This window comes from Coenobita brevimanus, chromosome 49, assembly GCF_032717465.1.
Source record: "Coenobita brevimanus isolate Jiangsu-jjx chromosome 49, ASM3271746v2, whole genome shotgun sequence".
In the NCBI taxonomy this organism is placed as follows: domain Eukaryota; kingdom Metazoa; phylum Arthropoda; class Malacostraca; order Decapoda; family Coenobitidae; genus Coenobita; species Coenobita brevimanus.
The window spans coordinates 3,027,486-3,040,409 of NC_137002.1; the positions used below are offsets into that span (position 1 = coordinate 3,027,486).

The following is a 12,924-nucleotide window of genomic DNA, read 5'->3' on the forward strand; positions in this document are numbered from 1 at the left end:
ACACACACACACACACACACACACACACACACACACACACTTTTTAGATGATTACCCTTTAATTAAATCGTTTCTCCAGTGTTCTGAAGAGGACTGGAAATAAAAGAGAGAGAGAGAGAGAGAGAGAGAGAGAGAGAGAGAGAGAGAATAAGCACTGGCATCTTAACACACAATAGATCACATATTCTTCCTCTCATCTTCCACATCTGTAAAGGTATACACTATCTACTACCTATACTGTGTATCTATTTATATATCTATCTGTCTATCCCTGTCACTGTTCGTCTGGCTGTCTGTCTAGCTGTCTATGTGTCTTCCTGTCTGTCTTCCCGTCTGTCTGTCTCTTCCTGTCTGTCTGTCTTCCTGTCTGTCTGTCTCTTCCTGTCTGTCTGTCTCTTCCCGTCTCTCGAGGTAATTCTCTGTGCCTGTGTTACTCCATCTGTCTATTTATCTATCTGTCTGTCTATCTATGTGTTTGTCTGTCTCTCCGTCTATATCTGTCTGTCTGTCTCTCATCTATCTATCCATATCGTAATGTTTCTATCTATTGTCTGTGTCTATTTATTGACTCCATCTACCTGTCAGCCTGTCTCTCTCTGTCAATCTGTCTATCGATATCTAATGTCTATCTGTCTGTATATCAATCTATCTGTCTATCTATCTATCTATCCCATTCATCATTTTATCGATCAATCAGCCATCCTTCTCACCTCTGTCTACCTCCCATTTATCTTTATAATTATGTTTATTTTTATCCAATTCCTTCCTTATCGTAATAGATCTCTCTCTCTCTCTCTCTCTCTCTCTCTCTCTCTCTCTCTCTCTCTCTCTCTCTCTCTCTCTCTCTCTCATTACTCTCTTTGGGCTCCAAATTCCATCCTTTAATCCTTTTATCATCCTCACCCAACCTCCTCCTTCTCCTCCTCCTCCTCCTCCTCCTCTTGCTCTTCTTCTGCCTCTCTCTTCTCCTTTTGCCTTTCTTCTTCATCCTCCTTGTCTTCTCCCCTTCCCCTTCCTCTTCCCCTTCCTCATCCTTCTCCCTTCCTTATATTTCTCTTTCTCCCTCTCCTCGCCCTCCTTATCCTCTTCCTTCTCCCTTCCATGTTTTTCTCTTTCTCCTCCTCTTCCTCTTCCTCCTCCTCCTTTTCCTCTTCTTTTTGTCGTCTCTTCTCCTATTCCCTTTTCCTCCCTTCATCTCTCTCTCTCTCTCTCTCTCTCTCTCTCTCTCTCTCTCTCTCTCTCCCTGTCTTCATCCTCTTCCATTCTTTTTCTTTCTCCCTCCTCTCTCTTCATCTTTCCTCCTCCACTTCCCATCATTTCTCCTTTGCCCTCATCTCTCCTTAATCCTTGCCTTCCATCTTTAGGTTTCTCCCTTTCATCTCTCTCTCTCTCTCTCTCTCTCTAAAATATCTATCTATGTGTCTGTCTGTCTATGTATCTGTCTATTGTCTCCTTCCTTTCTCAGTTCTGGTGTCCCCTCCTCTCGTCTTCTTTCCTTTCCTCTCTTCCCCCGCCTTCTCTTCTTTTCTCCCCTTTCCTCCTCTCTCCTCTCCTCTCCTTTCTCCTCTCCTCTCCCTCTCTCCCCTCCTCAAATCCTGCTTTAATCGGTCAGAGTCTTCGTTTACCCAGCCAATTTGTGAGATCTGGCTTAAGTTACCCCTGAAATTCCACTCGAGCTTAACGTTTTCTGTAATAGACGTAAACAAAGGGAGGTCTATACACTTGATCCCTTAATTACTGTAACTCCTTTTCTCCTTTCACCTTAACTTGGCCTAAAACTGCCCTCTCTCCAGCTTGGTTGTTGAGTTTTAAATAGATTCTTAAAACTATGGTGCTAGTAACGAAGAAGTGCTGTGGAAAGGATGTAGAACCGTAGCAGTGTCTTTTTCTGCCATTACGTGACATCACCTGCCTAAGTACGAAAATCTGGGCCAAGTTAAGGTGAAAGGAGTATGGAATTGCGCACAAAGGAACTGTATCGTACGGTGTTTGGTGTTTGGGTGAAGAATATATTGCTTGATGGAGTGGTGTATGAGTGAGGGGTGTGTGAGTTGGGGAGAGGGGTGCGTGATGGTGGGGGACAGGGTGACATGGAGATATTCGTTTGTATACCACTCCAGCTGGGATGAAGGCGTCTGGCTGTTGAGAGAGAGAGAGCACCAAAGACCACTTGACCACCAGGCGTTGGGATGTGAAAGTGTGTGTGTTGTGTGTGTGTGTCTGTGTGTGAACGAGCCTTTTTTTTCTACCATTATGTGTATTTTTCTTTGATGGCTGTTAGGATAAGGATAAATGGGCCAAAGGAGAATGATGAAGAGAGTAAGAGAGGGTGAAGGAGAAGAGGAGGAGGAGAAGAAGAAGAGGAGGCAGAGAAGAAGAGGAGGAGGAGGAGGAGATGTGGTAACGTAAAACCGAAAGGCGAAGAAAAAATTTATAATGATGACAGTGATAATGATGATGAGGAACTTTGAGTAAAAATAGAAAGACGAGAAAGAAAAAGGAAAAAAGAAAAAATAGTCATAAAGAGAAAGAAATATTAGAGAAAGTAATGCTGAGGATAGAATGGAGAAGCACTGTAAATTAAAAAAAATATATATATGTATGAAGGTGGAGGGAAAAAAAAAAATCCATCCAGATACTTGATTCAGGAAAAGATGAATAGGATGGGGGAAAATATGGAAAGAGAAAAATATTAAAAGATAAAAATAATATGGAAAGAGGAAAGTCAAGGAAAAAAATTAATGGGATGGGGAAAAATGAAGAGAAAAAAAATATGAAAAGAAAAAAGAAATATTGAAAGGAGAGCCAAGAAAAAAGATTGATAGAATGGTGCAAAAAAGAAGAGAAAATCATATGTAAAGAGAAAAATATTATGGAAAGAGGAAAGCCAAGGAAAAAAAATTAATGGGAGGGTGAATAAATGAAAAGAGAAAAAATATGGAATCAGAAAAAACGGGAAGAAGAAATTATTAAAAAAAAAAACAAAAAATTGCGCCCCATGTTTGGATTATTAATTGGAACTCAAAATTCTATTACCTTTCCAGATTTTCGTAATTTAAGGGGAATGATTTTTATGTCGTTTTATCCTTGACTTTTTTAATATATTGGATGGGAAGATGTTCGTATTACACCCGCGCGCGCAGAGCAAGAGCGGGTGGTATATCTTGCCTGGTGTGTGTGTGTGTGTGTGTGTGTGTGTGTGTGTGTGTGTGTGTGTGTGTGTGTGTGTGTGTGTGTGTGTGTTAACCAGATTTGATGGAGGGGTAGAAGGAGAGATGAGTTGACCTTTTTTTTTTTTTTAACAATAGGTCAGAGGTCAAGATCACAGGACTAAAACAAAATTTAACACAACAAGGTCCACTTAAATTTATTACCTGGTTTAAACCAAACAGTGGAAGGGTTGAGGATAATGCAAGAGTGAAGGAGCTCGATTTTCCTCGGAAGGTAGGTGGATGTGCTAACCAATACAGTACCGGCTCCATATGTGGTGTCTGATATCGCTGTACTTATTTACAATAGCACAAGAGTGAAATGATAATAATAATAATAATAATAATAATAATAATAACTAGAAATCTGAAAGTGCTGAGGCAATATTCAAAGGACTCCACATTCCAGATGAAAATACTTTTGTTATCATTAATGAGTAGACTTAATATTAAGGGATTTTTGGTGTTACTCAAAAAATTTTACGCATTGTGTCCTGTTACCATGAAATCAAGGTCAAGGTCAAGGTCATGTTCGTTCGTGACCCACTACATTTTCACCGAGTGTGGTCAAAATCGGCCAAATACTTTCCGATTTAGCACTTTCAGGCATGAGGCGGCCATTTTGATTTTCCTCAATATCTCAAAAAGTATTTGTTGGATCTCAATATCAGTACCCAGGTGCACTAGTATATGCTGACCACTACCTATTCTAACATTTGCAAAGCAGTCGATTCAGTAGTTTTTGCAGCGCAGGAGAGCTAAAATTTAAAAAAATAACACAGAGGGCGCTAGTGCGGCGTTAGTGCAAGGGGAAAAAAATGTGCCAAAAGAAGCCTGCAACCAAAATACATCTCCCCTGAAAATTTCAATTCTCTATCTCGAACGGTCTTGGAATGCCAGCCTTCTAGATCTCCCACACTCCCCCCCCCAAAAAAAAAAAAAAAAAATGAAATATTATCTACAGTATTAATAAGACCTCCACAGAATATACGGTTCATAGTAACAATAATAATAAATAAAGTCAGTATCCGCCACCTCCCTCATCACTCTGTCTCTCCTGAAATCTCTCCCTTCCCTCCCTTCCCTCCCTTCCCCACAAAATTGGCTCCTTCTGTGAAATCCATAATGAGAGGGAGCGTCCGTCACTCTACCGTCACAGGGAATCCGTAAGCCCGTCTCTGAGATGCTGCTAATGAGGTCTGTCCAGGTGGTAGATGTGGTGGTAGATTGTGGTAGTGGAGGAGAGGTGTGGTGGTAGTTGTGGTAGGTGGTGGTGTATGTGGGGAGAGGTGTGGTGGTAGTTGTGGTAGTGGGGGGGGGAGGCTTGGTGGTAGTGGGGAAGAGGTGTGGTGGTAGTTGTGGTAGTGGGGGAGAGGTGTGGTGGTAGATGGTGGTAGTGGAGAGAGGTGTGGTGGTAGTTGTGGTAGTGGGGGAGAGGTGTGATGGTAGATTATGTTAGTGGGGGAGACGTGTGGTGGTAGATGGTGGTAGTGGGGGAGACGTGTGGTGGTAGATGGTGGTAGTGGGGAGAAGTGTGGTGGTAGTGGGGAGAGGTGTGGTAGTAGTGGGGGGGGAGGTTGGTGGTAGATGGTGGTAGTGAGGAAGAAATGTGGTGTTAGTTGTGATGGTTATGGTGATAGTGGGGGAAAGGTGTGGTGGTAGTTGTGGTAGATGTGGTGGTAGTGGTGGAGAGGTGTGGTGATAGTTGTGGTAGATGGGGGGAGAGGTGTGGTGGTAATTGTGGCGTTTGTGATGATTGCCAACAATGACTGGTAGTTATAAATGTAGTTGTCGTAATCGTGGTAGTTGTGATGAACCCTCTCACGGCCAGAATAACTCTAGGACCATTCGAACTAAAGCAGACCATTTCATTTAGCTGAGAGTGATCACACCCTGTTTACAACCTCGCAGTCGCTTTTGATGTCCATTCTTTCACCCAGTCCCTAACTTCCTCGCGATTTTTTTCCACCGAATTCCTAACTTCTCTGCGATTTTTTTTTTTTTTTTTTTTTTTGGGGGGGGGGGGGCTCCGCGATTATTTTTTTTGGGGGGGTCCATCTCTCGAGTTCTTTTCTTTTTTAATTTTCTTCTCTCTCTCTTTTTTTTTTTTAGGGGGGTGGGGGGTCCGTCTCGAAATTCTCCTTTATTTTTTCTCTGTAACTTGTCTCCTATTTGTTACTTGGAGATTGTGGTTGGGGCTGATTGCTGACACTCACTTTCAGATCCACATGGTCATTTGGAGGTATTTTTTATTTTTTTATTTTTTTATTTGCAAGGAGGAAGGAACCGTAAGATTGTTCCCCCTAAGAAAAAAACACACAACATACCAGAGAGCCAAATTCAAGATCCGATCGTTTCCAGATAGCGGAAATAAGATGCTAGAGTTGTTGCTACGGTGAGAGAGTTCATCGTTGCTTCGTAGTTGCATCGTGTATTAAGGCGCCAACCTGCATACGTCGCCCTCGGTCACCTACAGGCGGTTCTCCACGGTGCTCGATCTCTAGCAGCATCACTCGTCAGTCCCTTAACCCCGGGAGGAATAGTATGAACATTCTCAAGCCCCTACGAATCACTGTCAGCTGAATAAAATCGTGTGGCATTAACAGGAACAGTTTGCAAGAGTAGAGGACCACAATGAAAGGGTTAACTGTATTCTTTTGTCTACCGGTATTCAGTAAAGTCAGATTGGCTGTTTGAGGCAGAGAAAATGTCCCTCATGACAGAGTTTATTTATTTATTTATTTATATCTTTCTTTTTAATACGTGAGCTGGAATAGGGTAAAAAGTTAGTAGGTCGTTCTCAAAGTGTTAGTCTCCCTCCTACGTATTAACCTTTCACCTGTGTGTGTGTGTGTGTGTGTGTGTGTGTGTGTGTGTGTGTGTGTGTGTGTATGTAGCAGAATAAACCATCTTAGGTCGCTGGAATTGACACACACACACACAACCTCTTTTCTTTTCCTCTTTTTTACTCACTCCCCATTCCTTTTTCCCTACAAGTTCTATCAGCAACATCCAATGGGGGGGAAGGAAAGAAGTAAAATTTTTGGATCAAGTTAAAGTGAGAGTACTATAACAAATATCCTACTCACCATTTTTTTTTCTCTCTTATTTCCAGGTTCCATCAGCAACATTCAGGGAGGGGAGTACAGGTGTGTGGATGGCAGTGTCCCGGAAGTAAGACAGGAGGTGGTGGCAGGTGTGGTGGGGGCAGCATCGTCGGTCACATCTGTACAAGTGGCTAATTTACTGAGGCTGTTCAAGATTCCACAGGTGAGGTATAGAGGAGGTGTAGGTGAGGTTGGGAGGTGTTTATGAAGTGTTTGTGAAGTGTTATAGCCCCAGGTAGGATGTAGAATGTTTGATGTAGGTGAAGTGAGGTGTCGCTGAGGTGTTGGGAGATGCAGGTGAGGTGATGGGAGGTGTAGATGAGGTGTTGGTGAGGTGTCGTGAAGTATAAAAGCCCCAGGTAGGGTGTAAATTAGGTAAGGTGTAGTGAAGTGAGGTGTAGATGAGGTGTGGGGAGGTGTACAAGAGGTGTGGTGAGGTATAAATAAGATGTGAAATATAAAACTCCCAGGTGATATGTAGGAACCTTTGTTATTCATAGAGAAGTAGCTTAATTTATCAAGGCATTTCAAGGTATGCCAAGATGTGAGTCAGGTAAGCTGAGATGAGGTTAAGTAAGGTGTAGATGTGTCTGGGTGAGGTAGGCAGGTGGTGATGGTGGCAACTTATTACAGGTGACCATCTTTCTCAAACTGTTCAAGGTTCGTTAGGTAGTCATAAATCTACTCATCCATCTATCTATCCATCCATCTGTCTATCTATCTGTATCTATCTATCCATCTATCTACTTATATCCAGACGCCTTAATCCGGAAGAGATAGCCACAAACCTTTCCTGTCTCCCTGCCTTAGGTAAACTTAAATTAACAGGTAATCCAGGTGAAGGTAAACCACATACCTTTTACCTTAACTGAGGGCTGGAGGTAATGTTAAAGACCAGGGATTGAAGTCTTGTTAGGTAAAGAAGTTTGCAAGCACTTCCTGTAACCCTTTTATTAACTGTACAGTATATAGGAATGTTGTTGTGAAAGATACGGGCTAGTAATTATGATAAGCAAGTCTCCATATCAGTGAACTATTATCACAGATGGTATTGTTTATCATTTTATTCTGTCGTTTTTATTTTCACCCAGATTTGGTAAAGTGTTTGATAGCTGTATATATAAGCATAAACGCATATACACGTAATTATATAGGCAACTTAACCTTGGGACAGTTTATACATATAGCCTCTGATGTGTTGATATACTGTACCTGTATGTTTTATAATGCAGTCTGTGTCGATATAGTAGCAGTGAATGATATACAGGGTAATAATAATGAGTTGTGATATGCAAAATTAAATCGCTGCGGAAAAGCTGTTTAGAAAGACTCCTAAGGCCACGATGATATAAGCCCAAGTTAGTTGAGTTTTGCTGTTTGCACATAAAAATCTTCAATATGAGCAGCAGGATTGTCTCGAGAAACGCCAGACTAATAATCTTCCTCCTGCCACACTCTTTCTGGTACATTTTTGTCAATAGTTGCGAAGGCGCCTGATCCGTATTGATTGTGGTGGCGGTGGAGGCAGTAATGATGTTGACAGTGGCTCTGCTATGAAGTTTGGGACGTAGGATTCAGCTGGTAGAAGAGTTAGCTCGTGGAACTTAACCTCTTTTCATCCAACAGTTCTGTGATCCATCATGGCACTGGTTAACACTTTTGAGGGTTGTTGTCTTGTTGTTCATGTTCTTTCTTAACCTTGGTCTGTCCCACCTAGCACATTCGTCGACCACAGGTAAACAACTGCTTCCATGGGGCCGTCCCGCAAGTACAGTACAGTATATTACACCGTGTAGGGATCCGGCACCCCTTTTGATAGACAGCGCCATGCCAGAGTTGTATCAGGGTCATACGCACGACGAGATGTAGGGAAATAAAGGGAGATTTGGCATCTGGGTGGACGCCGCAGCTGCATCACTCCACCCAGGGTACACAACGCCACCACATTTAGGCTCCATGTCAGCGCCACACTTTGAGAGTTGAGAAGGATAAGTAAACGGCGGTCAGTCACCCAACAGTAAAAAAAACATACCCTTTAGTTTCATCGTCATTTGTTTTTGTGTGCTTTGACAAAGTTGAAGGAAAATAATTGATCGGTAATGAAAATCTTAGGTAGGCTCCTGTAACATTTCACTTAAGCGATTTAGACAAAACTTGAAATGGCTTCACGTGCTTGGATTGGCTTGACTGTTCTGATCGGCTCGAATCGAATTGTCTTGGCCTCTGCTGCCTACGTGTAAAATTTCAGAATGATAAGTCGCTTCTCAGTATGTTTTGAGGGGGGAAAAACACTTACTAGGCGCCGAATCCTGGTAATGTTGGCAGTGGTGATGATATTAAGGATAGATTAGTAATGGGAAGGATGATGATGATGACGATGATGATGATCTGTTGCCAGACGCCTTAATTCCGTATGGGGTGGCCACAAACAAATCGCCTCCATGTCGCCCTGTCCCCCGCCATTTCACTGCCCCCAGCTAACACCCCCTCTCTCTCAATAATAATAATAATAATAATAATAATATAGTAGTAGTAGTAGTAGTAGTAGTAGCAGTAGGAGGAGGAGGAGTAATTGTAGTAGTAGTACCAGTAGTAATAGTAACACATCTCAACTCCTTCAGGTGAGCTACTTCTCCACCTCACCTGAGCTAAGCAACAAGGTGAGGTTCGAGTACTTCTCCAGGACCATCCCCTCCGACCACTACCAGGCCAGGGCGATGGTGGAGATCATTAGGAGACTCGACTGGTCCTATATCTCCATTGTATATGAGGAGAGCAACTACGGCATCAAGGTGAGAGTGTATAGGTTAATTAGCCGTGTGTATAGGTGAGTACAGGCTAATTAGGGTTGTTAGGTGAGTTTGTATAGGTTAATTAGTGTTTCGGTGAGTTTGTATAGGTTAATTAGTGTATTTGTGAGTTTGTGTACGTTAATTAGTGTTTATAAGTTAGTTTCTGTTGATTAATTTATCGTTTTCTTATTTATTGGAACGATTTCTACTTGTTTAATGGAGTTTACCTGTTAATTGATGGTCTCTGTTTTTGAGTTTGTGTGTGTGTGTGTGTGTGTGTGTGTGTGTGTGTGTGTGTGTGTGTGTGTGTGTCAGTTCCCAACATGTCTTGAAAAGTTGAGAACGAATTTTCACCAAACCTTCGGGAAATAGCAACTATGTGGATGTGCAGAAGGCTATTCCGTTTGGTGTGGATTTGATCAATGATAGCCGGATGCCAGTCACCATATGTTTTTTAATATGGAATAGCTTATTGCGAAACGCGGTGACTGAAATCCGTAGAGTTTCGAATTTATTTTATTAGAGTTTTCGAATTTATTTTGCAGGTAGTTTGTACCTTATCCAACGACATATTTTGGCGGTCGATTAGCATTCCGGCCCCGAATGCTTGTGTTTCATTATATACATTTTTTAGCCTGCATACAGAAGACATGAAAAAAATAATTGTTAAATATTTCAGGGAGTTATACAATTGTCCAAAACCCATAAATATTCTCCTTGTAATTTCAACACAACAATAGCATTAAAAATATAATTGCAAAAGGCAACACGCAAAAATACTTATGCAGCATCAACAGGAAGAACGTCAAAAATCAGTCTTCCATTTCCGAAAACAAAAACAACAATAATAGTAACAATAACATTGAAACAAGATCAACGACAACAATATCTGTAGCTTTGTAGAGAAAATGGGTGGTGGATTTTATGGGTCACTAAAGCCTATCTCGAAACCTATTATCTCTCAGGTAAAAATAGAGAGAGAGAGAGAGAGAGAGAGAGAGGATGACATGAATAGTGCAAAAAGGATAGATAGATAGATAGATAGACAGAGAGAGAGAGAGAGAGAGAGAGAGAGAGAGAGAGAGAGAGAGAGAGAGAGAGAGAGAGAGAGAGAGCACATTTTAACAGCTATCCTCCGGGAGAGAGAGGGATCAAAGCCCTTTTAAAAATAGCTTTGAAAACTAAATGGGTGTAAATGGGCTTGGGGAGAAAGAATAATGGGGAGAGAAGGAGGGGAGGAAAGGTAGGTAATTGGAGAGGGAGGAGGGGGAGGGGAAGAGGGTAAATGGAGGGGAAGGGAGAGGAGAAGGGGGTAGATGGAGGGGAAGGGAGAGGGGGAGGGAGGAGGGGAGGGGACCAGTGGAGAGGAAGGAGGAGGAGGATGTGGAAGGGGATGTTTGGAGAAGGAGGAGGAGAAGAAGAGAGAGAGGGGAGGAAAGGTAGGTAAAGAGGGGGGGAGAAGAGGGAGAGGGGAGGAAAGGTAGGTAAATGGAGAGGGGTTGAAGAGGGAGAGGGGAGGAGAGGTAGGTAAAGTAGGAGAGGGGAGGGAGAGGGGGAGAAGAGGGAGGAAAGGAAAAGAGTTCAAAGGAGGAGTTCAAAGGGGAGAAGGCAGCAAGAAGGCCATTGTTCCTTGTGAGGGTTAAATGTAATGGGCTAGTTTATAATTAGAGAGAGGGGGGGGGAAGACTAAGAAAAAATGAAGAGGATAAGAAGAGAGAGAGAAGAGAAAGGAAAAATGAGAGAGAGAGAGAGAGAGAGAGAGAGAGAGAGAGGCTTCAGGAAACTCAAGACCCCCATATATTCTTCTTAGGTAGATGGTAAGAGGTTTGAAATGCGTAAAGTTTGCCTCCCTCCTCCACAGCTTATCTTCGAAGTACGGGGTCTGCAGCTTTCGTTATGGGATTCTCTCTCTCTCTCTCTCTCTCTCTCTCTCTCTCTCTCTCTCTCTCTCTCTCTCCTTGCTTTCCCTTCCCTTCCCTCCTCTCCTCACCTCACCTCTCCTCTCCTCTCCTCTCCCTGTCTCTCTCTCTCTCTCTCTCTCTCTCTCTCTCTGACACTGAAGAGATATTATCACCCTTCGCAGTCCCTCCACATCATCACTTTTTTCCTCCTCCTCCTCCTCCTCCTCCTCCTCCCCCTCCTCCTCCCCCTCTTCCTCCTCCCCCTCCTTCTCCTCCCGAGAGAAGGAGAGATTTTCCTTAGACACTTTTCTTCCTGTTTCTTCCTCTCTTCTTCGTCTTCATTTTCTTCCTCTTTTCTTCATTTTCTTCCTCTGTTCATCTTTTTTCTTCCTCTTTTCTTCATTTTCTTCCTCTTTTCATTTTTCTGCCTCTTTTCTTCATTTTCTTCCTCTTTTCATTTTTCTGCCTCTTTTCTTCATTTTCTTCCTCTTTTCTTCATTTTTCTTCCTCTTTTCTTCATTTTTCTTCCTCTTTTCATTTTTCTTCCTCTTTTCTTCATTTTTCTTCCTCTTTTCTTCATTTTTCTTCCTCTTTTCTTCATTTTTCTTCCTCTTTTCATTTTTCTTCCTCTTTTCTTCATTTTCTTCCTCTTTTCATCTTTTCCTCTTTTCTTCATTTTTCTTCCTCTTTTCTTCATTTTTCATCCATCCTCTTTTCTTCCTTTTTTCTTCTTTTCTTCCGGTTCTTCCTCTTCCTTTTTTCTCTTCCTTTCTTTTTCTTCCATTTCCTTCATTTTTTCCTCTTCCTTCCTTTTCTTTCTTTTTTGTCTTTTTTTCTTCCCCTTTTTTTCTTTATTTTTTCCTCTTTTCTTCCTTTTTTCCTCATTTTCTTCCTTGATCCATAAATTCTCTTGTTTTTCCTTACGTCTTGTCCTTTCCTTCTGTCTTCCCCACCTTCCATCCTGTCTTCTCCTTCCCTCTTTTTCCTTTCTATTTGCATCTACTTCCCTTCTTTCTTCATTATTCCATCTGGTTTAATTATTTTCCTGATCTGTATTTTCCTCGATTTTTCCTGTCCTATTTATCTCATTTTTTGGCTTCTTTGCTGTTGCTTTTTCTCGTCTTTTTCGTTTTTCCATTTTTGCTTTTTTTTGGTTTTGTTTCCTTATTTTTTCTTCGTTCTTGTTTTTCTTTCACTGTCTTTATTATTTGTAGTTTTTCTTTATTTTTCTGTTCGTTCTTTTTTTTCCCTGTTTTCCTTCCCATTTCCTCTTTTCGTTCTTTGTACGTTTGTTTTGTTTAATGTTTTCGCTCACCTTTTTTTACTTACGTCTTCCTTGTTTGTTTTACCTCTTCCTTCCTTCCTCCCACTGCTTCCTTCCTTCCCTCCTTCCTCCTTCCTTCCCTCCTTCCTTCCCTCCTTCCTCCTTCCTTCCCTCCTTCCTCCTTCCTTCCCTCCTACCTTCCTTCCTTCCTCTACTTCCTTCTTTCTTATCTTTCTTTCTTTCTTTCGGCCTTCTCCTTCCTTCCGGCCTTCTTTCTTTCCAGTTTTCTTTCCATCCTTCCTTCCTTCCTTCATTTTTTCATTCATTCCTTGCTTTCCTTCCATCTTTCTTTCCTTCCTTCCTTGCATCCTTCATTCCATCCTTTCCTTTCCTCTCTTCCTTTATCCCTTCCATTTTCCTTTCCTTTCGATTCCGTCCTTCCATCCTTCCGCCCTTCTTTCCTTTCTTCCCTCCCTCCCTCCTCTCCATCTTGCATGCTGAGCTGGGACTAGAGATGAACACTAAAATACGGTGCTAGTCACGAAGAAGTGCTGTGGAAAGTTTGCAAGGGTGTCAAAGTGCCTCATTCTTTCCACTGAGCTGCGGGGAATACGTGGCAAAAAAGACGAATTATTTTGCCAAGCGGGAGTG

At 42.1% G+C, this 12,924-nt stretch overlaps 1 protein-coding gene across 1 annotated transcript in view; it reads left to right on the plus strand.

The window, feature by feature from the left end:
- LOC145399460 (metabotropic glutamate receptor 6-like) overlaps positions 1–12,924 on the plus strand; it is a 53,936-nt gene that overhangs the window by 24,294 nt on the left and 16,718 nt on the right. The window contains exons 2-3 of the mRNA XM_080272070.1: positions 6,325–6,479; positions 8,938–9,108. Coding sequence (XP_080128196.1) covers positions 6,325–6,479; positions 8,938–9,108 — 326 coding nt within the window. The remainder of the gene's footprint in view (positions 1–6,324; positions 6,480–8,937; positions 9,109–12,924) is intronic.